We start from the raw sequence: 27804 nt of genomic DNA, 5'->3' as shown, positions 1-27804 counted from the left end.
ATGCTACTGCCTTTCAGTAAGTGGTCAGAACAGGGAGACAGCAGGAAGAAAGGCAAGAACACGTCATTTTGCTTCATGTAAAACTTTCCCCTCGGAGGATGGAAAGGAGCTAAAGGCAGTTCCGGAATTTTCTGAGAATGCTTTGGAAGGCATTTGGCCTCAAAGATGTTCAACAGAGCTGGCCTGCAGAATAGCTTTGGGCTGAGGCACTCAGTTATCAGGCCCACGGACAGGACAGATGTTTTTTTTTTTGGAGGGGCACCCCTCTTCATGATCAGTCAGAAGCAGCAGCACATCCTGGGGCCCCTGCATAATGCCAGATTGGCAGTGCTGCATTGTGAGTCTGCCTCAGCCACAGCAGTTGACACCAAGTGTGGAGAAGCCTTTCCACACGATAGAAAAGGGACTGATAATAACCGAAGGCCTGGCTTTGCCACACAGTGGACAAATGGCAGGCTGTCTGACTGCTAATGGAGTCAGGCCAGAGGTGTATACACATTCCACACCGTTGGCCATTGACCACGACTGGCCTCAAAGTAACCTTCCTAGAGCTCTGAAATGATCATCTCCAGCTCTGCGCAGAGCATTAAGGCTGGCCAAGTGCTGACAGCAGGCCTCTCCACAGAGTCTGTGAGCTAACAAGACTACCTTTAAGAAGTGAAAACGGCCACACACAAACACGTGAGAACTCATCACTAGAGGTCCTGCTCTGTAGGAAATATTACGGTACCCTTTAGGCTGAGACAAAGGATCACTAGGCAGAAACTGTAATTTCCACAAAGAACCAAAGGATATCTATAAAGGTGTGAGACAGAGGTAAAAGAGGGCTGTAGAGATGGCTCAGCAGTTAAGAGCATATACTGCTTTTTTGGCAAAGGATACAAGTTTGGTTCCCAGCACCCAGGCTGGACACCTCCCAACCTTCTGTAACTACAGCTCCAGGGTATCCAATGCTTATGGCTTCCATGGGTAATCATACACATGTGCACATACCTAGACATACAATTAAAAATAATAAAACTTAAAAACAGGTAAAAAGATGACAAACAGGGATGGTAGGAATTGCTGAAGAAGGCAGAGGCAGAAGGATCTGGAGTTTGAGGCCAGCCTGGAGAACAGTTTTTACACAGAGACACCCTGTCTCAGGAAAAAACAAACAAACAAACAAACAAACAAACAAACGATTTATTAAGATGACAAATGGGACACACACACAGACACAAACCTTTTTTTTCCATGCCAGGGACTGAAGCTAGGACCTTCTGCACAGGAAAACTCTGTCCTATTCCCGTTTTTCCCCCCTCCCAATAGGTTTTTTTCTGTGTAGCTTTTGCTGTCCTGGAACTCACTCTCTAGGCCAGGCTGGCCTTGAACTCAGGGATCTGCCCATCTGCCTCCAGAGTGCCAGGATTAAAGATGTGCACTACCACGCCCAGGCTCTCATCTCTCATCTTTGTGATAAGTAATTACAAGTCTGGTAAAGGCACTCGGTACAAGAAAGTGTCATTTCATGACAGTAGCAGCAGAAACAATGGCAACTGGATGAGTTACACACACCAACTCACTTTCACTAGCTACTGAAATGAACTTAGTATTAATCTGAGTTGGAGTGTTAGAATTAAGACATTACGTGTAGTTATCAGGGTAAAGAGAACTACAAAAAAATATCAAAGGAACTTGAAGCAGTTCAGTAGAAAGGTTCTGCTTTACAGCTCCAAGCGTGTGACATACGGGGAGTACAGGGGGCTCTCTGGTCTAGTAACAGCGCACATACTTGCAAGGACCCTGGTGATTTTTGGCTGACATCTGCTGTTCTGAAAGAAGTACCGGGGCTTGAGCACACAGGGTGCTTCAGGTGACTGTGGAAGCCTCTCGAAGAGATGAAGACAGAGGGAAGGAAGGGCGACTCTCCTGGTTCTAACAGACCGCAGCAGTGACGGGTGAGCTTAGAGCTGTGGAAGCGTCAGCAAACCTACTTGGCCCTGGTGGTGCTTAGTTTGGGTTAGGCAGAACCGCCGAAGCTAATCGATGGAGGAAGTGTGTTTTATTCACGACAGTGCTGGCTCAAGTGTTTTAAGCTGGAGGGTGTGCAAATGAAGATCTGGATGGAATGAGATGGAGAAGGGAGAATACAGGTGGGCCAGTACTATGGTGGGCTGGATGGGTGAGCTGCAGATAGAGGCCAGAAAGGGTGCTAGTCAAGCACCCGTGGATAATGGCATCACTTCCTGAAACCTTAGAGGCTACCACATTTTTCAGAAAAATCAGTAATAATACATCGGATTGCTGTATGGTAAAACACACCTGCTCTACCAACACTTGGAAGACTGGTACAATGACTGAGTTTGAGACCAGCCTGGGCAGCATAACAAGAAACAAAAAAAGGAAAACAAACAAACAAACAAAAAACCACACTAGAAATGCCTATGAGAAAATCCATGTAGATAAACCTGGAGCCCAGGGATGAGGGTGGGTATAAGAAACTCATCAGGCATAAGAGTTTGTTTGCCTTTAAAAATTCTTTTCTTCTCCCTCTGCTTCCTCCAACAGAGATCCTTCTGCCTCACAGGTATGAGTTAAAGCTGAGTAAAATCAAGGCAAAGGGTAACAGCACGAAAGGCCCAGTGAGAGGCTTAACCTCTCAGCCAAGACTAGTGGGGCAAGAAGTCACTGGAGGACACATGGACCAAGACTCAAACACAGCAGCCAAGTGTGTGGAATGTGACCAGAAAGACGGCAGGACACAGGGATGGTGTCTGGGGCTATGAGGCTACAAGCATGTTTAAGGAAAGCCTATGGAGGGGGTTGCCTTTGTAGGAAGAGCCGTCAGACCAGGGAGGGCATAGCAGATGGCTGCTTTAGCAAAACTCCATGTAAATCTTACCTCATAATGCGATTTTACTTGTAATTTGAATTTTCATCTTGAGCTGTGAAACATAAACCTAGTTTTACATGTTTCCTGTAGCTCCGTGCATCTAAGATTACTTTCATATGGCACCAAACATTACCTCTTTTGACACAGTATCTAGGGCTCCCCTATTTCTCTAGACCTTGTCTGCAAGGTCCAGGAAGCCTTGTGTCTCTGCCTCCCCAATACAGGGCTTTTCTTTAAACTGGGAATCTTAAATCTTGGGTCCTCATGTTTGCACAGCTTTACCAACTGAGTCGCCCACCTTAGTCCCTGCAAGACATCTGAGTGGTAGCAGTATTTATTGGCCACAGGGGTAAATGGAAGGAGGGAATCCAACAGCTCTCACTCGTGGGCGGTGCCCACACCTGGTCACCACCCTACAAGGACACGGATTGCATGTCAGCTGTAGCATTTGCTTGGTATTAGAAATGGCTGTGAAGTTTATCTGGGAAGGGGCACCATTTGCAATGCAAGCTCACCTTCCCTGCAAAGACTCGGGGAAAACTATGGGAAAAGGGGGCAGAAAGAATGTAAGAGCTGGAGGATGGGAGGAGTGCTGTGAAATGCTGTCTTCTAGGCATGACATGGGCACTGCGCTCATGAGCTCAACGCAGCTATAGTTACTTGCAGAAGATAAGGGCAACAAGATAAGTTAACATTCCAATAGGTGGCAATAACTGGACTCAGGAAAGAACATGAAGATGTAAGAGGGACGTGTTGAAGGTGTCTGGGGCAAAACGGAAAAAAGAATCAGTAAACTTTATGGCCAACCAGTGGTAGCTTTTATCCCAGCACTCTAGAGGCAGAGACAGATGAATCTCTGAGTTCAAGGCCAGCCTTGAATATAGAGCGAGTTCTAGGACAGTCCAAGCTACAAAGAGAAACCCTGTATGTAGACCCCCACCCCCCCATACATAAAGAAACCCAGAACCACAACAAAAAGGCCCCCATGCCACTAAGATCTCTGGTCTGCTCGAATTCATCCCTAGCATCCACTGGTGATACAAGTGCAGCCCTTGGCTGTTAGCCTGCTGGCCAGGGGCCACAAAATCACAGCAGGCACCCACCCTGGAGGCTTTATTCTGCTTGGGTTCCTGAGTGTCAGGAGAGAGATTCCCAGAGTATGACTTTCTGTTTGTGTTTGAGACAATGCAGCTCTGGCTGGTTTGTCATTCCCTAGGAAGAGCAGGCGGTGTCCCACCATGCCCCATCCCACCATGGTTCCTGGGCTAAAAACCACATCAGGTAGCACAAAGGATGAAGGTTTGCAGCTATTTTATTTACAAGTATACATTTAACACAATGAAATAAACACTGATATATTGAAGCCTAGTTAATAGTAGTGTAACATGTGTATCATTTTGATGATTACATTATTTTAAACAACAAACTACACTGAAAAATTAATGCCGATAAAATTCTTGGTCATAATATTAAGAAATACAATATATAAATTGAAAATATGATTGTTTAAAATTTGAAAATGGAAGTGAACTCATTTGGACAGAGTCAGACGTTAACATAATCTGAAAGGGGAGGACCTCTGACCCAAATGACATCTTTCAGGTTAACAGAAGAAAGCAGAAGCATAGTTTTGTCTTCAAGGATGACGAGCAGTTTGCTTCTTCAGGTGGACTGTATTCCCAGTGTCCTCAGTTCTGCAGCAGAATTGTCACATCACCGAGCATGAAGACTTTCCTTGTGAAGCTGCTCCATCAATCTTTTCTGCTTCCAAAATTATCCTTTTAAAAACATCAACAGCAGTCTGGAGAGAATGTAAAAACAGTGACAGATTAGTTCTCAGTAGATTCTAATAGCTGCTCATGACCAACAGGACTGTGGAGAGTAATCACCGACCTGTATTCAGGTCCAGACAGAAGCCTCACAACCCCTAGTCTTCCTCACAGCAACTAGCACTTCCGCTCTATTCTGCCCCATACTCTTCCACAATGCTTTCTGAACATGTGGGGTCCCGCTCTACTGCTCAACTCTGACTTCATTTTCTCTTTGCGGCTCCTTCCTAAAGGTCTCGCCCTACCACTCCAGGACCCCATAGCACCAGAGGCCTCCAGCAGGGGAGGTGCATTTCTTGCCCTTCCTGCTCCTACAGATCCACCACTCTCTTGGCATCCCCAAACTCCCAGCCTTGACTCCTTTCTCACCCTGTCTCCCCGGGCTGCCTCTACAGAAGCCTGTATAACTTCCATCACCCAGAGCTGGTCCTCTTGGGCACCATGCCACCAATTACAAACCTGTCTAGCCAAGTTCCTAGTAAACCCTACTCCTTCCAGTCCTGACTTTCTTTTTTCTAGTGACTCTCATCCCAATCTTAGTCCTGTAGTCAAACTTCTCTGGCCACTTTAGAAAGATCTTTTTCTTAAATACAAGCACTATAGTCATGGAAATGAAAAGCTATTGTTTTTTAGAAGAACACCTCATTACCAGGAGTCAATTCTAACATCTATTTTACATGTCCCAACACTAACCTGCTAGCTCACAAAGTCTACAAGGCTCAACCTGGCAGACCTGGTCCCTGACTACTTTGACATTGTTCCTGTCCTTTGGCTAACCACTTTGTTCTTTTCTCTGGATCAGCTTTTGATCTCACAGCACTGAACCTCCTTACTCAGCAGTGTCTATCAATACATCAACACTGGCTGGCCCTGGGGACCATGTGCTGCAGCTGCTCATTTTGGACCTGTAGCAGGAGCACAGCAGGGGCCCTTGATCCTGCATCAATCACGTCACCTAGATACAGTTCCTCAGCTTACCTCACCAGAGAAGGCTTCGAGCCTTGGCCCTTCTTATCTCTCTCCCTGACCTTGGCTGATGGCTAATCACTTGCTCTATTACTGGAAAACAGAAGCTGCCTTCCCAAGAGAACACCACATTCTCCACCACACCACTCACACCCTCAGCTTCTATCCTGTTCAGTTTGTGCACCGAACTGCAAGCCAGTCCCAGGTCATCTCTCTTGAAAGTCACCGGCTTGGCTTATCTGCTTATCAGAATGCAATGCTCAGGAAAAGGGCAGTGCTCTGGATAGGTCTGTAATTGGCTCTACTGCCAAGACCATAAATTATAGTGACCTCAAGTTCTCTAACTTCTTTGGATGTTAATTTTTCTCATTTCTAAAAAGGGATAGTTCAATAGATAATTCTGAGAACAGAGTAGACAAGTAATAAATACTTAATTAAAACTGCATGCATCATCAGAGACTAACCTCTACTCTTGATATGTGGATTTCACTGCCTGTGAACTGAGCTGATGCACACAGATTGAACACTGAGCATAGAAATAAACAGATCCAACAAGGGGGCATAAAGGTTGAGTGAGCTCATCTCAGATCAAAAAGAATGGCTGAGAGAGCAGACAGGACCTTCAATTCAGCTGAAGCAATAAGGAGGGGGTCAGGAGGAGTGGACCTGATTAGACCTTAAGGCTGAGGACTTTCTTTATGGGAAAGGAAGAGCAGGGCAGAAATGGTCTGGGCAGACTCTTTGCTCCCTGGCCTTGACAAATGCAACTAGCTACCCCTGTGAGCCAGGAGTTTCCTTAGAATGATGTTGCAGAATATTTGATCCCATTGTGAACCATAAAAATCTGTTTCTTATTTAGTGTGGTTCAGCCCTAACATACACCTTTAATCCAAGAACTTTGTTTTTTGTAAACAGGTGATTATGGCTGGGAATTGAACTTAGGACCTTTGGAAGGGCAGCTAGTGCTCTTAACCTTTGAGCCATCTCTTCAGCCCAGAGTTGAAGGGTATTTAAGACATCGTGGAGAAGAAGGAGCTCTCCAGCTCCTTGACTTTAGCTCTCTAGCTCTTAGGCTTTTTCTTCATGGGCTGTTGGGTGACCTAGCAGGCCTTCTTCCTGGGCCATCGGCTGAGCTAACAAGCTTTTAACTTTAGGCTTTTGGCCTATTCCTTCTGTGACGTGAGCCGAGTAGGAAGATCAGCTGGGTGCTTTCTCTGTCTCTCTGAGCTAGTAGGCTTTCACCTCAGCACCTGGCTCCTGAGTCTTCATTGGTAAAATAGAACAGCTGGGTTTTTTTTTTTTTTATAACAGAATGGTAAAGCCACCTTAGTAGTGGATCAAACAATGATAAAACTTAAATACTATGAACCACCAGAGGATACAAGGGGACAATGGGATGTTTTGAACCTAAGAAAATGTCCTCCTCGTGCTTAAAGAAGCAGTACAGGTTTGTGTAGAGTGACTGGAAAGAATAGCATAGGCTGCCACATGCTAAGGACTTGAACACGCTCTAGAAGAGGCCAAAGTGTGAGGTCTGTAGCTTAAGGTCAGGCAGCAAAGGGGCAGAAAAGTGAGGGGATGGAGGCACCAGTGCAGCATGGACACCATAGGTCTGGGCAAAAGAACAAGTTTAAGCTGAAGCTATGAATAAGCAGCAGCAGCAGCAGTACTGCGAAACTCTCTAGTACAGAAATGACACTCTTCTTAAAGGGAGAGTCCCAGGGCTAAAATTGGCTAAAACAACTCTTAATTATTGTGTTAAAAATAACAATGCAACGCCAAGAGGAAATAGAGCTTGGTTGGCTGACTAGTTTTATGAACTCTGCTTGTCACAGGCTCAGGCTCTCACAGAGATCCCTATACCCCACAAGGGCGGGGGTCCCTCATAGAAAATTTTTCTAAAATGAACTTAAAAGTAAGCCAACAAATCTTGTACTCCAAAGAGAAAAAGCCTCCCCCTCCCCCACAAAAACTGGATATGCTCACTCATCATTCTCAGAACCAATCCATTAACTTATTTTTCTTATTAAAAAAATCCAAATGAGAGATTGTGGGCCTCTAGAATGGCCTGTGCTCAAAGGTTTTAAATGATGACTTCCTGGCTGTCCTCTGCTTGCTGTGCAAAGATGCTATGCCACCATTTGTTCTTCTTTCCATGGGGTTTATCTGCCTCCGACAACCCGACAAGGGCCTGGGTGAGGCGAACACTGTCACCCTCTTGCTGTTCCTAGTCACCCAACTGTGTCTGAACTGTGGATTGTGCAGAAGAACCTGCCGGCCATAGTTATTTGACCATATCTTGACTAAGAGCTTGCAGTGCAAAGCCAAGACAGTGCATTACTTACAATAAAAGGAATCATTTATGAAAAAACACAACAAACAAAACAAAAGCCATGCATCTGATCTACTTTCTACTGAAAAGGGAGAGAGTTAATTAACACAGTTAAGCACCCTTGTCTGTGCCTTATTTTTGTTCTGGCCTATGGACACAGAGCCACGGGAGCTGTATGTCCCTTCTCTACATACAAGTGGCTCACCACAGTACAATATTTCTCAAATGTAAAAAATATGAGTATCTTTCTAAAACACTCCGAGGTTGGTATTATAAATGACAGAAGTCTAAAAATTAAATAAGCAAGATTAAAAATGACAAGTAAAATCCCAACTGGAGGAATATATATGCTTATAATTAATGAGCCTGACATAAAATTAATTTTAGAAACTATATACCTGATTTTCTTTCTTTTCATTTTTTGTTTTGTTTTGTTTGAGACAGGGTTTCTCTGTGTAGCTTAGCTGTTCTGGACTCACTTTGCAGTCTAGGGATTAAAAGTGTGCACCACCGCCACCCTGCATACCTGATTTTCTTTAGCAGAAGATTCCAAAAAAGCTGCATTCCAAGATTCTGCCAAAGCCTTTCCTTCTTCATAACTGATCACCCTAAAGGGAGAAGAAAACTCTTGATTCTTTGTTCTCTGTCATTTAAAAGCTACAACTAATATATCAAACAGGCCCCATCTGATCAACTTTCCTATCAGCAGAATAATGCGATATTCGTAATCAGGAAGCCATACAGGAGGACTTAGTTCTGCCCAGGCTAGGAACAGAAAGGACAAGTCTCGAGGGTCATCTATGTGCCAACAAACTCCAGCAGGTTAAGGAAAGTGACTTTTCATTACTGTAGTACTGACCTGGGAAAATCCCACTTCACTTGAGCATCAACCAGCCCAGGCTACTCTTACCTCCTCCCAATGCTCTGCCACTGGGCTCCTTGGACTTGGTGTCGCTGGCCCTGCTCATCACTGGATCACAACTAGCACACAAAGGTACTGTGTGAAAACTGAGTACCTGTCTCAACCCCAAGAGAATTTCCCAGTTTACTCCTTGTTGTAAATAAGGGTGACATTTACACTGTATACTGCTTATGCTATTCACAATGGGAATACTTTTGTCATGAGAACAGAATTTAAAATGGCATTTTGGTGACTATAATGTCCTTGGATTTAAGAGCTACATACCTTTCCATATGCAGGTCTTTCTTATTTCCAACCAACATAATGGGTATCCTATTAGGAGAAAACACAAGAGGTTAAGTTGACCCAGCCTTTCCAGCTTAGGAGGTGCTGATATACATTTCTAGAGAGAGACACAGCGCTACTTACTGCACTTTCCCCACCATATCCAACAACTTGCCGTGAATAACTTTAATTACTTCAAAACTACAAGACAAAAAGCATAGAAAGAGGTGTCACTTTAATGGAGAAGTTTAAAACTTACATTTATAGTAGGAAAAATACAACACAGATTCAGAAGAAGGGGTTACCAACTCTCTTCACATATGACACTCAGCATGCTTAGTGAGACTACTCAAAGTGAGGCAGGTTCATGCCGTCTAAGTCTAGCACTGGGCTGACAAACCACAAGAACATCTACTTTACCCTCAAACTACATCTACTGAAGAACAAAATGTTTAAATGGAAATCTGGAGACTTTTTTTTTTTTTGAGGTGGTTTTCCATAGTGATCAGCCCTGTTCCTTCTTCCTCTCTCTCTCTCCTTTTTTTTGAGACAGGGTTTCTGTGTAGCCTTGGCTGTCTTGGACTCGCTTTGTAGACCAGGCTGACCTTTGAACTCACAGAGATCTGCCTGCCTCTGCTTCCCGGAGTGCTGGGATTAAAGGTGTGTGCCACTACCACAGGCTTCAGATTGACTTTTCTGTTATGTATATATGTATGTTTGTCTGTGGGTACCTGCATAGTCTAGAGCAATGGAGCCCCAGGAATTGAAGTTATAAGATGATATGGACTGCCATGTAGGTGTTGGGCAATTCTCCATCCTCCTTCTTTATCCTTAATAGCACTTCCTAGACTTTTACCTAAACCCACAAACTTCCATAGCTCTAACACCCTTCTTTGCAATGGTATCAGAGTACCAACGTCAGGGCAGACATAAGAAACTCAAAAAGGCCCAAGCTTTGAACAAAAACTGCTGAACACATCACATACACTGTTAATAATAAAAAATTAAGCAGTGGTGGTGCACCACCTTAATCCCAGTACTCAGGAGGCAGAGATGGGTGGCTCTCTGAGTTCAAGGCAAGCCTGGGTCTACTCTGAGTTCCAGGACAGCCACTGCTACAGAGAACCCTGTCTCAAAACAATCAAACAAACAAAAAAATTAAATTAAATTTTATTATACTGAGAATTCTGATTTCTTAAAAACACACACACACAAAAAAATTATAAGAATATGCTTTCATTTTAATCCCAGGTGTGCGGATATGGGGCTGCCTCAGAGTGCCTGCAGCAGCTGACTATGATTTGCTCGTGCTCTAGCAGAGGCATGATTTTGCCAACTGCAGATAGTTTCTGCGATGGTGTGACTATAGAATTCTGTCAACTTTACAGGGGTAAGTTATATAAGCTAGGGCCCTGTAGGTGGGGTTGTTGGTCATTCAGGGAGGTTGTTTGCAGCTTGTTAGTAGTTGTGCTCAAAGAAGAAACATAAAGGAAAAAAAATTAGATTCAGGGATCTCTCTCTCTCCCCTCTATTCTTTCTCTCTTATCTAATGATAAAGGGTAAAATGGGAGTGGGATAGCGGAAAATAAAAAGTGGGAAAAAGAAGAACCCACAAAGTAGAAAAGACAAGCTACATTATACCCCGCTGAAGCTCACCAATAAGGGCACCTCTATTTTTATAAGCTGCACTTTGGATCCAAAGTGCATTTGCCTACACTGAAAGAATTACAGTAGCCAGTCACATGAGAAATATCTGAAAGGCTGGGACTGGGTGAGAGCCAGTGGGAACCTCTCTAGTAATTGCACCTTCTGTTTTCTCATGGTGACAGTTGACTCTTGTGATTGCTTAACAATGAGCTGAGGAATAGAGAGATGGCTCGGAGGTTAAGAGCACTGGCTCTTCTTCTCAAAGGTCCTGAGTTCAATTCCCAGCAACCAGAAGGTGGCTCATAACCATCTATAATGAGATCTTGTGCCCCCTTCTGGTCTGCAGGAGTACATGAAGGTATAATACTGTAAAATAAATAAATAAAATGTTAAAAAAACAGTAAGCTGAATATGCCAATAGTATTGAATGCCATGAGGTTAGGATCTAACAATCCTTATTTCCATCTTGCTGCAGATTGATTTATTTTGTGTATAAGTCCTGACAAGGTGGGTCATTTAGTAGAAAAATGGGAATGGTTTCCAGCCAGAAAAGTAAGAACAGCATCCAGTAAAGCCTACATTGACAATCCTGGAAACACCCTTTCCTAACCAACCCTCCTGACAGGCCTGAAACAGAAGACCTAGCTATGCTACACCCATATTCCTGAGCCAGAAAACTAAGATCTCTAAAGTGTTTCAAGCTTCCACATTTTCAAGTTGTTTGTTATGTTTCAGGACAGAATCTCAATTAAAAGCAAATAAACCATTGCTGTCTTCAAATAATTTCATTTCTATCACACAAAAACCAAACAGCATTAGTTTTGTGTTTTTTTGTTTTTGTGTGTGTGTGTGTACAGTTGTCAGGGTACAACTTTTGGGAGTCAGTTCTCTCACTCCACCTCAGGTCCTGAGGCTCAAAATTCAATCTTTGTCTTGTGACCCAAGTCTCAAGCAGCCCAAGATGCTGGCCTCAAACTTCCTACCTGTCTCAGCCTCCCATGTGCTGGGTTTATACATGTGTTACCATGTCAGCTCTCATTAAGCAATGTTTTAGACAAGAGAGGGTATCTACAATGGATCTAATTTTGAAGATGGCACACTATGGCTCTGCCAAGTGGCCTGCCCTACACTGTTAGAAGGATTAGATGAAAATCCAAAGCTTTCATTCTGTTTCTGATCTATAATCATTCCCCATTTCTGGAATTAGGAACAGAGAACATTTTGCTTTATGCTGTCACACACACACACACACACACACACACACACACACACACACACACACACACCAATCCTAAAGGGACTTCATGATGTAAAGGAATAATGTAAGACTTCTACTTTACGACACATAATAATAATAATGGTTCTGACTGATAGGTAAACAGACAATATGAGAGAAAGATAGATCTGCCCACGTAGTAGCTGCCTCTAGCCCATAATCCCAGGATTTGGGAAGATGAGTCAGGAGGACTGCTTCATACAGAGAGAGAGAGAGGCCGTCTCTTAAAAAAACAAAAGAGCAATGGCTCAGCAGTTGAGAGCACTTGCTGTTCTTGCAGAGAGCCTGGTTTCTCAGCATCTGTGGCAGCTCACAATGGCCTGCCAGTCCCAGGGGTCTGACACTTCGCTGATCTCTAAGGGCACAGCACACATGTGGGGCACAGACATGCATGTAGGCAAAACACTCATACAGATAAAATAAAAATTCAAGCTTAGAAACTTAGTTGTGAGCAATAAACTGGCTTTCTTAAAGACAAATTTTACTAATATATCTCTTGGAAATTCGTAAATCGTATGTATTCAGTTTACAGATTTCTGACATGTACACTTTTTTTTTCTTTAATTTCTCATTTGAGCCATTGAGGTTACTCACTAAGCAATAGTTCAAGCTACGCAGAGTGGCACACGCCTATAAGCCCAGCACTTGAAAGGCTGAGGCAGGAAGATCAGGGCATTCCCAGCGACAGAGTGAACTTGAAGTTAGTCTAGGCTACTTGAAAGCCCATCTCAAACCAAACCAAAACAACAGAACTATCAGCACATATTCCAGTGCACTGAGGGAGACACGGTCTGAGCCACCGGCCCTGCTCACACGTGGCAGCTTTTGGTCGGCTGTGCACGGAGCTATGGTTTTCTCAAATCTTTAAGATCTTTGGAGAACAAGTTTCTGAATTTTAAAAAATGAAACTGTCTGTGTGCACCACTGTGTATGTGTGGAGGTCAAAGCATGATTTTTAGGAGTTGTTTCTCTTCTACCATGACCATAAGCTCATGGGATAGAACTCAGGTCCCTGAAGCTTGTGCAGTGAGTACTTTTACCTACTAAGTCACCTTGCCAGCCAAGTTTCCTTATTTTTAAAATTAGTTCAAGGCGAATTAGTTCACACTCACACCTAATACTGGGCAGCAGCAGCAGATCCTTAGTTTAGGTCCTGATTCCATAAAAAGGAACACGCCAGCTGAGAACCAGCATTCACTGTTCTCCGATTCTGAATACGATGTGACCACCTGCCACAGCCCCTTCTGCCAAGGGATGAACCAAATAAACCCTGTCATTCAGGGGATAGTGGTGTTCACCTTTAAGACCAGTTGTTGGGAGGCAGAGGCAGGTGAATTTGAGGCCAGCCTAGTCTACAATACAAGTTTTAAGCCAGCCAGGGCTATATAGTGAGACCATTTGTCAAATAAACAAATCTACTACTGAACAGATGAGGGCTCTGAATAAGTTATTCTAAAACCACATAACCAAAATCTTTGTAATCACTATAAAATGAGTACTAAATCCATAACTATTTAGGATGTTCTTAAAAATGGAAAAGATCAGCTGGGCATGGTGGCACAGCTTTAATCCCAGCACTCATGAAGCAGAGGAGCAGAGGAAGGTGGATCCCTGTGAGTCTAAGGCTAGATTGGTCTACAGAGTGAGTTTCAATACTATATTATCATAGCTACACAGTGAAAGCCTGTCTCAAAAAAAAGAAAAAAAAAATCAGGTCCCAAATTAGTAAGCACAGAATGAAAAAAAAAAAAAAGTTAATGGCTTAGTGAAAGAAAAAAAAATACGGATTAATGCAGTGTTTATTATAGCTTCTTGGATGTCCCCAGAGTTATTTCTACATTTCTCCAACTGTTTTTCCCAGGAATACAGAGCTGGCTAGGTTCGTTTTAACTCAGGTATAAGCAGTAACCAGCTGCAAAGGGTCTGCTCACAGAGCTGCCAGTTTCCAGATATACATCAATACTTGAAGGTATGAGCTCCTGCCATGGAGAAAAATGTAGACACACACATGGAGGAGAAAACTATAATTTCTGTTGGCAATAGTGTGCAGTAGTTAAGACCCTAGACATTGCACAATAAGAAAACTACCAGCCACAGGAGGCCAACTGAGCACACGAACTGTACATTAACTAAGAAACTGAACTTTCAATTCTGTTCATTTGAGCTGATTTTATTTTGTCTTTTTTTTTTTCCCTAGCTCGGAGGACCGAACCCAGGGCCTAGCAAGCACTGTACCACTGAGCTAAATCTCTAACCCCTTGAGCTGATTTTAGTAGCTACCTTCAGCAAGGATATGGAACAATTCTATCACTGCAGTCAAGTTTACTGTACAGCTGGCCTTGACTGTGGAGTGGAAGACTCAGGCATGAGTCAGTGTCATGTATAGCCTAAGCAACCTTGGACAAGTTACTTCACCAGCTGGTCCTTTAATTTCTTTCTACAGAAGGTGAGAAACAAAGCATCTAAGAAGGGTTACTTATGGTAACAGTTAGTGATGGGTTATTTTAAATTTTTTCTTTATTGTGTACATGGGTGTGTATGCAGTATGGTTGACCTCAGATGCCTTCCTTAATCACTCTCTAACTGATTTTTTTTGAGACAGGGTTACTGAACCTAGAGCTCGCTGATTGGCTAGACTGGCTGGCTACCAAGCCCTAGGAATCCTCCTGCCTCTAAATCCCCAGTGCAGAGATGACAGGCACAGGCCACCATGCCTGGCTTTTACATGGATGCTGTGAATCCAAGTCTTCACACTTGGGCAGTTAAAAATAGTTATCAACAGAGCCATCTCCCCAGCATCAGCAATACATCACCAAAAAGGCAGACAGTATGAGAAATTGACATTTTACACACCAAGAAGGTATCTACCAACACTGGTATTTCCATAAAGTCTTCAAAGACAAACTATTTCCATTGTTATGAGTTCTCTTTGCATATTCAGCCACATCTGTTTTGTCTCCTCCAACAAACCTTTATGCTACAATGGATGCAATCCCCAGTAACAAATGTGTAGCTAAAGGAACCAAAATCAATTCTCACTAACAAAACAGTGGCTGCATTTTTTCAGTCAGTAAAACTCCATCATTCAAAGGTCTCGATTCGATTCATAAATCCACAGAACGAAACATTCAAACAAACTCAAGTCCCTAAATTGTACTGGTAAGTCAATTCCATATAAATATAGCAAAACACAGAAAACATAAACCAATTCACTATTTCCCTTTCAAATAGCAGGAAAGCTGGGATCACATTCAGTTACCACCTAGGCAGTCTCAAAAAAACAGATTTTATCCTATCAGTGTAATGGAATTTACTGAGGACTCTACTTCCTGTAAATAACCTGATTGTTTCACAAGAAAATCACTACAATCATTTAGTGTAATAACCAATTCTAACTGTTACTATTAATTCTATCACAATCTTTTTAAAAGGGTCTATCTATGTATAGTAAATAAACTCAAGCAAGCAGCTAGAGTCTTACCTTTTGATTGATGTAACAGAATACACAAGAATATAACCATTAATATCTATGGAGTATGTCTGAGGAAAAATGGAATATTCATCCTGTGGAAAAAAATTAATTACATTTGAGTACTCTTCACAGAGCAGAGCAAACGATCTTTACCCCAAGTTTTTAATGTATTACTTTAAGAGATTAAATCAAAGAAAATAAGTTCTATGCCAGATAGAGCTGTAAGACCCTGCCTGGGAAAAAGAGGAGGGGGAAGTGTTTAATTTATGACGAAAATATTAACATTTCCAAAAGACTTGTATCATGGTCTTAAAGAAAAATATGCATGATCATGGGACAGTCAATGATTAATGCTAAGTTCGCATTTGAACAGACTAATAAAGATGGATATTTCTGAGAAAGGAACAAGCCTGCAGGCATGTGAATGAGCCCATAAAGCTACAGTACTTAGCTAACTCACACTGGCTCATGAATGTATTGACTAGAAAAAAATGTAAAAAGACACAATTATGCATGGGAATTAGGTACACAACAGTGCCCTTCAAATCAGCACGGATAAAAAGTAACACAAAAAAATGGATAAAAAGTAACACAATTACAAAGCCTTTTTGGGATTCAGTATGATCTCTTAATATGTACTTCAGCAAAAATGTGTTCTATACAGGAATCAAAGATTTAAAGTTAAAAATGGCTTGGCTGTAAAGTGCCTGCCTTGTAGAGCATCAAGAACCCAGTTGAGATCGAGCACCTACATAAAACCCAGTATGGAAGAATACATCTTGTAAACCCAGTATTGGCCTGTGTGTGGACACAGGCAAGCCAAATGCTTGGGTTGGAGGTTTAGTAAGAGATGTCATCAAAAAAGACAAAGCCAACCCCTGCTCAGATGTAGCCCATGGCAGCTCAGTGTCCAAGTGGGTTCCCTAGTAAGTGGAACAGGGACTGTCTCTGACATGAACTCAGTGACTGGGGAAGAGGGATTGCCTCTGACATAATCTGATTGGCCTGCTCTTTGATCATCTCCCCCTGAGGGGGGAGCAGCCTTACCAGGCCACAGAAGAAGACAATTCAGCCAGTGCAGATGAGACCTGACAGACTAGGATCAGATGGAAGAGGAACAGGACCTCTCCTATCAGTGGACTTGGGGGTAGGGCATGGGAGAAGAGGGAGGAAGGGCAAGGTTGGGAGGGGATAAGCTGGTATACAAAGTGAATAAACTGTAATTAAAAAAAAAAAGAGAAACCCAAGGGCACACGACATTAACCCTTGGTCTTTACATGTGTGCTCGCCTACTGTACCCCCACACCGACACAGGATTTCCTTCCATGCATGCTAGTCATCAACTACAATGGTAAACTAGGACTTCCACTGCAGCACTGCATGGAAGCAATACTGACAACGTAATAGGCCAATAGTTCTGACAGAGCCAATCGCCGCCTGTGGCCGCCAGGGGCTGTGTTTATAGGATAACCTCCATGATGGAGATCTATCTCTTTTTTTTTGGATAAAGAGAGGAAAATACTGTACCTGCATACTCACTGCGCTGTGCCTTAAGTTTTATTATTTATTTTGGTAAAATTTCATTTTTTTTTTTTTAAATTTCATTTTTAACTATAAATATTTAAAGCAATGCCAGGCGTGGTGGCTCACACCTGTAATCCCAAAATGACAGAAGGCAGAGAAAGGTGGATCTCTGAGTTTGAGGCCAGCCTGGTCTACAAAGCTAGTCTAGGACAGCCAAGGCTACACAGAGAAACCCTGTCTTGAAAAACAAACAAAAATATATAGAGAATTTTTTTTTTGAAACAGGGTTTCTCTGTATAGCCTTGGCTGTCCTCAAACTCATGGAAATCCAATTGCTGCTGCCTCCTGAGTGCTGGGATTAAAAGTGTGTGCCACCACAGCCTGGCAAAGTACAACTTTTAATGATAAAAATGGTTATATTATAAAACTGTCAAATGTATCTACTCTATAGCTTTTAAATATAAATACATTCTTCTAAAGCTCCCATACTTTTTTTTTTTGAAGTTTTAATGTAGCCCAGGATGGCCTGAAATCTCTATGTAGCAAAGGATTCATCTGAACTCTGGATCTTTCAACTTTCTCTTCTTTAAGGTCTGAAGTATAGGCCTGTGCCAGGCATGGCGGATAATTTAGGTTTATTCAAACACCTCGCCTTAAAATTAGGTCAAACTAAATGGATTTTTTGTTTGTTTGTTTTTTTGTTTTGGAGACAAGGTTTCTATGTGTACCTTGGCTGTCCTGTACTTGCTCTATAGACCAGGCTGCCTCAAACTCACACACAGAGATCCAGCGGCCTATGCCTCCCTGAGTGCTGGGATTACAGGAATGGGACACCACTCCCGGCAAAACCAAAATGTTTCATGCAAACTTAGCAAGTTATATTAACCACATGCATCATTTTCTTCAGTTAGGCAACTAAGCCACCATGATGGTCATGTAGTGTATATAATGTATTATAATGATGTTCTAGTCAACAATGAACCCTACAGCAATGGCAGTCTCATGAAATTTAACTGAGCTGTAAAATTCCCACTGCCTGTTAATGTCACTATTGCAGTGGGATCTTAGCATTGCAGCACAGCGCATTACACTGTTTGTAATAGTGCTAGAGGCTTAAGAAGACTATATAGTCTAGTGATATGAAAGTATAGGACAATTATGTGTACCGTAGGCACATTTAGTTCTATTTATTTATTTTTTTTTTGTTTTAAGACAGCGTTTTTCTCTGTGTAGCCGTGACTATCCTGAAACTCACACTGCAGACCAGGCTGTCCCTGAACTCAAAGAGCTCTACCTGCCTCTGCCTTCTGAGTGCTGGTATTAAAGGTATGGGCCACCACTGCCAAGCAACATTTATTTTATTTAGAGGCAAGGTTCACTATCCTGCTACAGTCTCCAGAATGCTGGGATTACAGGTGTTGTGTGTACAACTATATCCTATTACCTACCATACATAATTCTTAAAACATTTAAAACACTGACTTACTATTTTTGTGTTCCTGGGCCTGCATGAGTTTAAATGCATCACATGTGTACAGGTACCTACAGAGGCTGAAGAGGGTGTCAGATCCCCTGGAACTGGAGCTAGAGGTCACTGTGAGCCATCCAATGTGACCACAAAACTCAGATCCTTGAAGAGCAAGTGTCTTAAATACTAAACTATCTCTCCAGCCCCTGATACATAATCTTGACAATGGTGAAATCTCCTAAAGTCCTACTTTTCAAAATGTATCCTTGTTGTTTTTAAGTAATGCGTGGTACAGTCTGTAGTGATATAAAGTACAAAGTAAAAAGTACTTGCTATTTATTATGAATATCTACGGTGTACATTTTTCCTAAAATATGCAGACTACTGTATAAATTTATTATGTAATGACTTTGAGATAAGGTCTCGTTAAATTTTTCAGGCTGACCCTTAACTCTAGTGATCCTCCTGCCTCAGCCTCTCAAGCAGCTGAGGCTACAAATGCATACTAGTGGGCCTGGCTACAGATTACTTTTAAAGAATGTGTCTTTTGGGAAGCCAGAGAGATGGTTCAGTGGCTAAGAGCATTGGTTGCTCTTCCAGAGGATCTGGTTCGATTCTCAGAATCGCATATGACAGCTCACAACTGTTTTAAACTCTAACTCCAGGGTATCTACTGCCTTCTTCTGGTCTCTGGGTGTACTGCATGTATGTGGGACATAGACATTCCTGTAGACAAAACATCCATGTATATAAAATAAAGTATAAAAAATAAAAAAAATGTGCCTTTATCATCAGCCCATATTATTTACTACCAGACTCAGACCCCAGAACTGATCAACCTGAAGGCAGAAGTAGGAGATTCATTATCTAAGTTTTTTACAGAGTAAGGATGAACAGCAGCAGCTGGAGATGCCCTGTTTCACTGCTACAAACTCAACATCCAATATAACCTTAAAAAACTATTAATATTAGTAAAAGTGAGAATTATTCAAAGTAGTCAAATCTGAATGGATTACTCAGTAACAAAAGAGCTCACTAGAGTAACAGTGGCAACCCACAAAATACACACTCCTCTCTGAGCTAGGATCCTGTCAGTTCTATTAGCTGCATTATCAGACCATTAAAAACACTTACTGTTTGATGGCCAACTGTACATTTATGTTTAGAGCAAAGCACTTCCTTAGAAGAATGCACTTGTGTTGATTTGGAAAGCCACAGGAAGACACTTCCTCCCCAGCTCTGCTTAGATGTCCCCTTTGGTCTGAGGGACATCACGTCTACAGAAACCTCAACCTAACCATCCTGTGGAGGCTGATAACAGAAAAGCAGCAGGCAGTAAAACTCATTCTTTGTCTGCAGTTCACTGGGTAAGTAAGAATAGCTGAGACTCAAAGCCCTCTCCCCCCTTTTTGAATCAGGGTTTCACTACGAAGATCAGGCTGGCCTTAAACTCACAAAGATCCATCTGCCTCTGCCTCCTGAGTGTTAGAATTAAAGATGTATGCTACTATGCCCCACCTGACGTAGCTCCAGACTTAGCCCCCACTTTCTATGGACTTTAAAAAAAAAAAAGGTTCCAAAAATACAAAAGCAGACTAAAGGTCAGGTAATGTCAGAGTTCACTCTAAACATCTTTGCCCGGGACCCCAAGTTTAAACCTGGTTTACAAACAGCAGAAGCAGTCTCCTTCACACTAAATGTATCTTCTTTCAGGTAATAATAAATAGTCTATTCAGCCACAAAGACAGAGAGAAGCCCCCAAAATTAGACTTAATCCTACTCAGAGATTCCCCCTTCTAGTTCTAAGAGAGGTTATGTTTGTCTATGCCATTGCCAGAGGCTGTTAGCATCTCTTGTTTGAATAGGGCCCACTGCATACTCTTTCAGAAACTAGAATGGGTCTGTGGGATTAGAACTGCTAGTGTCTGACTGATTCAGCACGATCCATCACAGGCTCTGGGTGCACAGGCTGGGGAATAAAAGGCATATGCCACAGTACTCTAGAAACTCAGAATTAAACACATCCAGGGTTTATTTGCTTCCAAAACAAAAACTCCGGGTTTCTCCAGAGCTAACAGCACTTAGTTCAGCTACTTCCTGCTTCATACCATCCTTCTATGCTTACTTCAAACATATCCTGTACTTAGAAATTAATTTCTTCTGCTTTAAGTACAGGATATATCCCAATATTTTAGCTCCATTTCAATATGCCCAGGTCCCATTAAAAAAAAAAAAAAGCCTCCACCATTGCAGTGATTACACCACTCACCCACCTGCTGAACTGACCCTCTGTGACTCTACGCTGCAAGAACAGGAAGAGTTAGAGCTTTCTGAAAGCCCAGCTCTTTATACTCCCCACCCTCCAGTGAACAGGGACAAATTCAGTTTAACAAAATGGTTTCTAGGAAAGGCAGAACTGGGTGCTATGGAAACAAGGCAGCTAAGTTGTCAAAGGGCTTTTCTGTTCCCTGGAGTTCTCTTACTTTTCCTTCTTTGTCCCAGGCAGTACCCCAGCAATGCATTCCATACATCACTGCCTCACTGATTAACCTCATCAACCTGAGGGCTTTTTTTTCCTTTTTTGTGCAGAGAGATATGGAAGAACTTAACTTTTGATAATTACTCATCAAATCAAATCCACAATTAAATCTGACTGTCATACAATCTAACTAATCTGATGTTTCCTGGCTGAAGTCCTCATAAAATGAAATAAGTTTTACCTCTTGCCAGTTCCCTGAGACATATTTTTCTCATGACGTAGGAAAATACATACTATGGAGGGTCAGAGGGAGGGAAGTAATATGACTTTTTAATATAGAATTAAATTTCAAAAAAACCATTAATCTGTAGTGGGTGCTAACCCTCACTCTGCTAATAATAAAGTTAAAACAGTTCTAAAGTAGAAAAACAATTCCTCAGAGATGTGCCATGTGGTCTCACAAAAGGCCAGGCAGACAGATCATTAACATTCTGCTGCACCCACAGCCGGAGATCTGGGAGTGTGTGTGAGGACGCTGGGCAGACTGGCAGACCAGCCGAAGGAGATTCTGAGGGTCACTTACCTGGCCTGCTGTGTCTACAAGCTGAAGATGATACTCTTGACCATTTACTGTGATCAACTTTGTAAAAGCTACAAAGGAAAAGAGAATGAAAAAATAGTTTAAATACATTAACTCTGGATTACTTACAAATTTGAACAATGACTACTGATCAAACTGGGTCCCTAATTATTTTGGCAGAAGTTGGCATTAATGGAAAATGAACAAGCTTCTGTCTGTACAGTGTCTTTTTCCTCCATGAGCCTGCTAGGAACTGCTAATGAAAATCAAGCTTGGGGAAACCTTGAATCCTTTCCAAAGGAACTTGCAGTCAGGCAATAATAATTCACATTCTATAAAACCAAATGGCTATGCTGTGGAGCACTCACTCTCTCTCTCTCTTTTTTGTTTAAAGATTTATTTATTTATTATGTATATAATGTTCTGCCTGCAATATATGTCAGCATGCCAGAAGAGGGCACCAGATCTCATTATACATGGTTGTAAGCCACCATGTGGTTGCTGGGAATTGAACTTGGGACCTTTAGGAAGAGCAGCCAGTGCTCTTGACCTCTAAGGCATCTCTCCAGCCCCCACTCACTCTTATAAACAAGTGAAATATGCTATGTAAAGCCTAAGTCTAAAATGAACCAAAACCACAAAAAACTTCCATAATTCACAGGAACTCTGGTGCCAGAGCACAAAGAACTAGTAATAACTGAAGTGCTAAGAAGCTCCAGTCCATTGAAAAAGCAAACAAACACACACCAACAATTTTATGGAAAGATAACGCAGCAATGGAACAGATGTTCTAGGCTGAGTCCACCATTCCTTTTCAGCTTAAAGATCTAAGCAATTTGTCACAATCTTCTTTCCAGTAAGAATGAAAAAAGTCAGTTCAGAATTTCAAGGGGACATGCTTCCAAACACAAGAGGGAGGTCCAGTAGCAGAAGCCATCCCTTACTTTTGCAGCAGAAAGAGGTCTCAATATGTCTCACAACCAAAAAGAAAAGCAAGAGACAAATGGAAACTATTCAGAAAACCAAACAATAATGAGAAAAGCAGGGGATTCCATGCAAATTCTAGGTGCTTGAAGGAGGAAGTCCTAAGCTGATGGGCAGGTTCACAGACATTAGCCTTGATGCTTTTCTGGAAATGGTCATATTAAGAAATAGATGAACCAAATGAAAATGGAACAAGATTAATTCAAGATAGAAAATATGCGATATAAATTCACTGATAGCTGGGTGTAGTGCCACACATTAAAAAATCCCAGCATTAGGGAGGCAAAGGCAGGCAGATTTAAGACCAGCTTGGTCTATATAACAAGTTCCAGGCCTGCTGGAGCTACACACTGAGATTCTGTCTTAAAACAACAACAAAAATTCTCTTACTCTATAAAAAAAAGAGTTGTACTCTGATTTCTAAAACTTGGGATCACCTACAACGTAGGAGCCTTCAATCACTGTCAGTCAGGGGGCAGTGACATATATCTATGAGAAATTGTTCAGCTAGAATTAAGAAGTCATGTCCCAGGCTTGATGCAAATTATGTAAGAAACACTGGTGATGAGAAAAAAAACAGCTACACTTAATTAGAACTAAATAGCTGTAGTTGTCACAAGGTATGACACAATTGTTTTGATCAGATTACTGAAACAAAGGCTCATTTATTTACAAATACCTCCTGGGTACTACTGTACCAGCAGCACTGTTCTATATACCTGGGATGCTCCAAGTCCCTGATCTTGAGCTGACATCTCAAGATGGGAAGGGAAGAAGGGAAACCCATACAACTACCATAGAACCTGGTATTGTGTCTAGGAAAATGGCACCAGGAGGAAATTGTATTAAAGGAAAAAAACAAACAAAACAAAACAAAAAAGTCAAGGGGGAGGGGAGAGGATAACAGAGATATAAATGACCAAAACACATTCTATACATATATGAAATAAAAGACACCCCCCCAAAAAAAAACAAAAACAAAAAAAAACCAAAAACCAGTTAAGGCAGGCAGTCTAAAATATGCTAGCAAAGTTGTGAAAAACAAGCAAAACTGAACACAGGGAATCTGGGCATAGTAGTACTTACCTGCCCAAGCACTCAGAAAACAGAGGCAGGGTGACCTCAAAAGAAGTCCCAGACCAGCCTAGGATACATGTCTAGACTGTCTGCACCTCTGCCCCTGACCAGGTGAAGCCTGCAAGTAGGCTAAGATTATTTACTAAGTAAGTCTTATGCTAACAAAAGTAATGGGTTTACTTCGGCATTTACAAAGTAAGACAGTGTCACTAAGGAATGTTAAGCATCCTTAATTCATATACACCAAGACAGCTCTCAGCAAGCCATGTAACAAGGGATACATGTAACAAGCTTGGTAACAGGGTTACTCTTCACCAGAACTTCCTAACCACAGCCAAGCACCTTTAATCCCAGCACTTCGGGGACCAGCTTAGTCTACAGAGCGAGTTCCAGGACAGCCAGGGCTACACAGGAAAACCCTGTCTCAAAAACCAATGAAACAACAACAACAACAAAATATTCTAACCACAAATGACAGTGCCAACCAACCCTGAGATGGCACAGGTTATAAACTGCTCCTGTTCTTGCTTGTAAACCATAACCCTAAGTTGAGAACACATTGTTAGGCTAACACCACAGAAAAGATAACAAAACACATCTGCACAAGTAGTACTTCTAGTCTGTTCTCTAAAGCGGGAAAACACAGGGGGTTTTTTTTGCTTTGTTTTGTATTTTTTTTTTCAAGACAGGGTTTCTTTGTGTTCTGGACTCACTCTGTAGACCAGGCTGGCCTTGAACTCGGAACTCGGCTTTTGCCTCCCAAGTGCTGGGAATAAAGGCACGTGCCACCACACCCAACTTCGTTTGTTCCCTTAATTTATACTAATTCTTCTATTACCCTGTAACTACTTTGTTTTGAGACAGGGTTTCTCTGTGTAGCCTTGTCTGTTCTGGGCTCCGCTGGTCTATACCTCCCTGAATGCTAGGGTTAAAGTTGTGTGCCACCGTGCCTGATTCCCTGTAACTACTGAAAATGAAGACGTCCCAAAACTTTATTTTACAGACATAGGTATGTCACAAGTGTGCCACTTATGAACATCTGCTATTAATAACGTATTCTATAATGATATATAATCATTATATATTCTATAATGATAAAGGCAGGTATAAAATAATTACTAGTTTCCACCTTTTTTTTTTTTTTTTTGGTGGTGGTGGGGGGTTTGAGACCAAGTCTTAATACGTAGCTCTGGTTGGCATGGAACCTTTCCTTTCTTCCCAGTTCATAGATACCACTAAACAATGCTTTCTTACCAAATAGTGGAGGAATTAAATAAGAGTTTCTATCTGACAGGACTATGAAAATACAGTAAATAGAATCCAGTGATAAGCCCCCATCAACTCTCAAGGGGTATTCAATTTGATAATCATTTTTGCTCTTGCCTGCAGACCTTATTGAATTAAATATTATGAATTTAACTTTACGATGATAATGTCTTCACTGCTGAACACCAAAAGAGGAAAAACCCAAAGGCACAATAAAGTGTGATACTGACACCCTTCAACTAGTCAAGCTGGTTTTCCCATATTCCTAAGTGCTCAGAAGGCTCTCACGCGGAATAATCAGTTAATGGGCAGAGATCAACTTGGAACTCAGGCAACAAACACGGCCACCACACAACACACTCTTCCCCAACTAACTCTCCACCCATAAAACCCATCCAAACTCCCATATTTCCAGAGGCCAAAACTTTAAATTCATATACTCTTCCCACTGTCCTGTAGACTCTCAGTCTTACTGAGAGTCAGAGTGCATCAGTGTGTCTACTGCAAACTCAGGAGGTAAAGGCCAACATGCTAGTCACTAAGAACCTAGTTGCTAATTCTGCTTCCATCTAACATGCTAACGATATACTCCCATTTAAATCTGTTCCTAATGACAAACCCTCTTATCAGTCCTGGTCTCAAGTACTTGACACCTTAGCTCCAGAGTCTAGCAGGAGGCTCTAAAATAGTGAAAAAGGACAGCCCAAGTTCCCAACAAAGCAGCTGCTCTGGATGCACTGATGACAAACACAGACTCCACTCCAAGCATCTTTAAGAGTGTCAGAGGCAACAAGTAAAGGCTGTGGCTGGTTCTGGCTATATGTGCCCTTTCCTGCATGTGACATGAAATGCAACAGACTTAGAGACAACTTCTGTCCAATGCTATAGCACCTGCTGTGATCCCAGAATAGCATGTTTCCCAACAGCTTCTTTCAAGTCTTTAGGACTCAGAGAGCAGAGTGCTCCTCAAGGTAGAAGGGTTTGGAATGTTTTCATTCTTTTCAAACCTGACACCTATACAAAGAGTTCCTGCTGAATGAAGAGGGTGGGGATAAAAATAAGACTGTTCTCAATTCCTTTTTCTTAAAGCCGATTCTGTATATGAAAGTTCTACCAGTGTGGGAGCAGGTTCCTATTGATCGGGATATCACTTTTGTCATATGAGAGGACATAGGAACTGAATATAAAAAAGAATTCAAGGCACACTGACTAAAATTTCTCCAAGTTTTCTTTAACTCCCCCACTGGAGAAAAATAAAGTTAACAGACCTCCATGACTCTACAAACAGTATTTGTGTAAAAAAAAAAAAAATGCATTCTCAGTTCCTAAGTAATTGAAAACAATACTCACTGTTTTCTATGGTTGGGTCATAGGAGTCAACAAATTGGCCTTCAACAAACTGAATTGTCAGTGAGGACTTTCCTGTAAAAGAGAACATTTAGACTTATTGGCACACTTGGATAAAAAGAACTGTTTTACAAAAAGCCACTCTAGGACTAGAGGGATGGTTCAGTGATTAAAAGCTATCTGAACTGAAATCTAGTTTGATTCCAAGTACAAAGTTGGGCAGCTCATAACTGCCTGTATGTCTAGCTCCCCTCCCATACACGCAGTAAAAAATAAAGCGTTGATAACTAAATACAAACAAAACCCAAAGCAAAAAGCCAGGAGATGAAGAAACTGAAGATATCATGGTTTACCACCCATCTTAGTAATTTCAAAGGTGAAATAGAATTAATTTGCTTTCTATGAGCTTAACCAATTAAGCTATTACCATGTAAATGTTTTTTTTTTTTTTTTTGGTGACATTCTTAAGTATTACTGTATTACTAACGAATAAGCATATGCAATAGTAAGGGACAATCCTTTTACAACAGAAGAGTAGGAGCTGGAAAGATGGTTCAGTGGTGTAAAAAAAAAAAAAAAAAAAAAAAAAGCAAAAGCAAGCAAGCACTGGCTGCTTTTCCTGAGGACCCAGGTTTGATTTTCAGCATTCACTTAAGAGGCTGACAACTATCTGGAGCCTCTTTTGACCTCTTTGGGTGGGCAACAGGCATATTGACTGATAAACACACACATATGCAAAACATTCATAATCTGAAAATAAAAATCTAAGTAGAGAACTAAATGAACAGGCAAACAAAAACAGAAAGAGATGGGCAGGTGCAATTCCTGAAAATTTTCTTTTCTTTCTGTAATTAACCAATTGGTTTTTGCGCATGTATACATTACATGGGCTACGAAAGCCAAAGGACAGTCTTGGATGCTGTTCTGGCATACTGCCCACCTTTTCTCTTTTTATATAATACTGGCTGGACTAAGGCCCTACCAGTCTTCCACTTCCCCATACTCAGGATTACAAGTGCTTCCATCACAGTTGCCAAAGACAACAACAACAAAAAAAAAAAAAAAAAAAAAAAAAGAAAACTGTGGGAACTGCAAAGTACTTTACCAACTGAGTTGTTTCCCCAGACCCTGCAATTATATATATACACACATATTAATTAAAAAAAGGATTTATTTATTATGTATGCAGTATTCTGCCTGCATGTACTCCTGCAGGCCAGAAGAGGGCACTAGATCTCATTATAGATGGTTGTGAGCTACCATGTAGTTACTGGGAATTGAACTCAGGACCTTTGGAAGAGCAGCCAGTCTCCAGACCCCAATTATACTATTAGTGTATATTAGTTTAAAAAATACAAAAAAATTCAAAATTACAACATTCATGTTAATATGTATATAATGTACTTTAATTATACTCCTACCTCTTCTCACTCTCTTGTCCCCTTCCCACCTCTTGGTAGTCCCCTTCCTCTTAAACAGTCACCCTTCTATTTTCC

General features: G+C 41.6%; 1 protein-coding gene across 1 annotated transcript in view; it reads right to left on the bottom strand.

Moving 5' to 3' along the window:
* Window positions 1-4169: 4169 nt before the first annotated feature.
* Window positions 4170-27804, bottom strand: part of Rheb (Ras homolog, mTORC1 binding) — a 43849-nt gene continuing 20214 nt past the window's right edge. The window contains exons 2-8 of the mRNA XM_021663458.2: window positions 26312-26383; window positions 21638-21705; window positions 15593-15675; window positions 9333-9389; window positions 9189-9236; window positions 8529-8610; window positions 4170-4676 (exon numbers count right to left, since the gene is read on the bottom strand). Of these exons, the coding sequence (XP_021519133.1) occupies window positions 4584-4676; window positions 8529-8610; window positions 9189-9236; window positions 9333-9389; window positions 15593-15675; window positions 21638-21705; window positions 26312-26383 (503 nt within the window). The 3' untranslated portion in view covers window positions 4170-4583. The remainder of the gene's footprint in view (window positions 4677-8528; window positions 8611-9188; window positions 9237-9332; window positions 9390-15592; window positions 15676-21637; window positions 21706-26311; window positions 26384-27804) is intronic.

This window comes from Meriones unguiculatus, chromosome 21, assembly GCF_030254825.1.
Source record: "Meriones unguiculatus strain TT.TT164.6M chromosome 21, Bangor_MerUng_6.1, whole genome shotgun sequence".
In the NCBI taxonomy this organism is placed as follows: domain Eukaryota; kingdom Metazoa; phylum Chordata; class Mammalia; order Rodentia; family Muridae; genus Meriones; species Meriones unguiculatus.
This window is presented reverse-complemented; position numbering and strand designations above follow the sequence as displayed.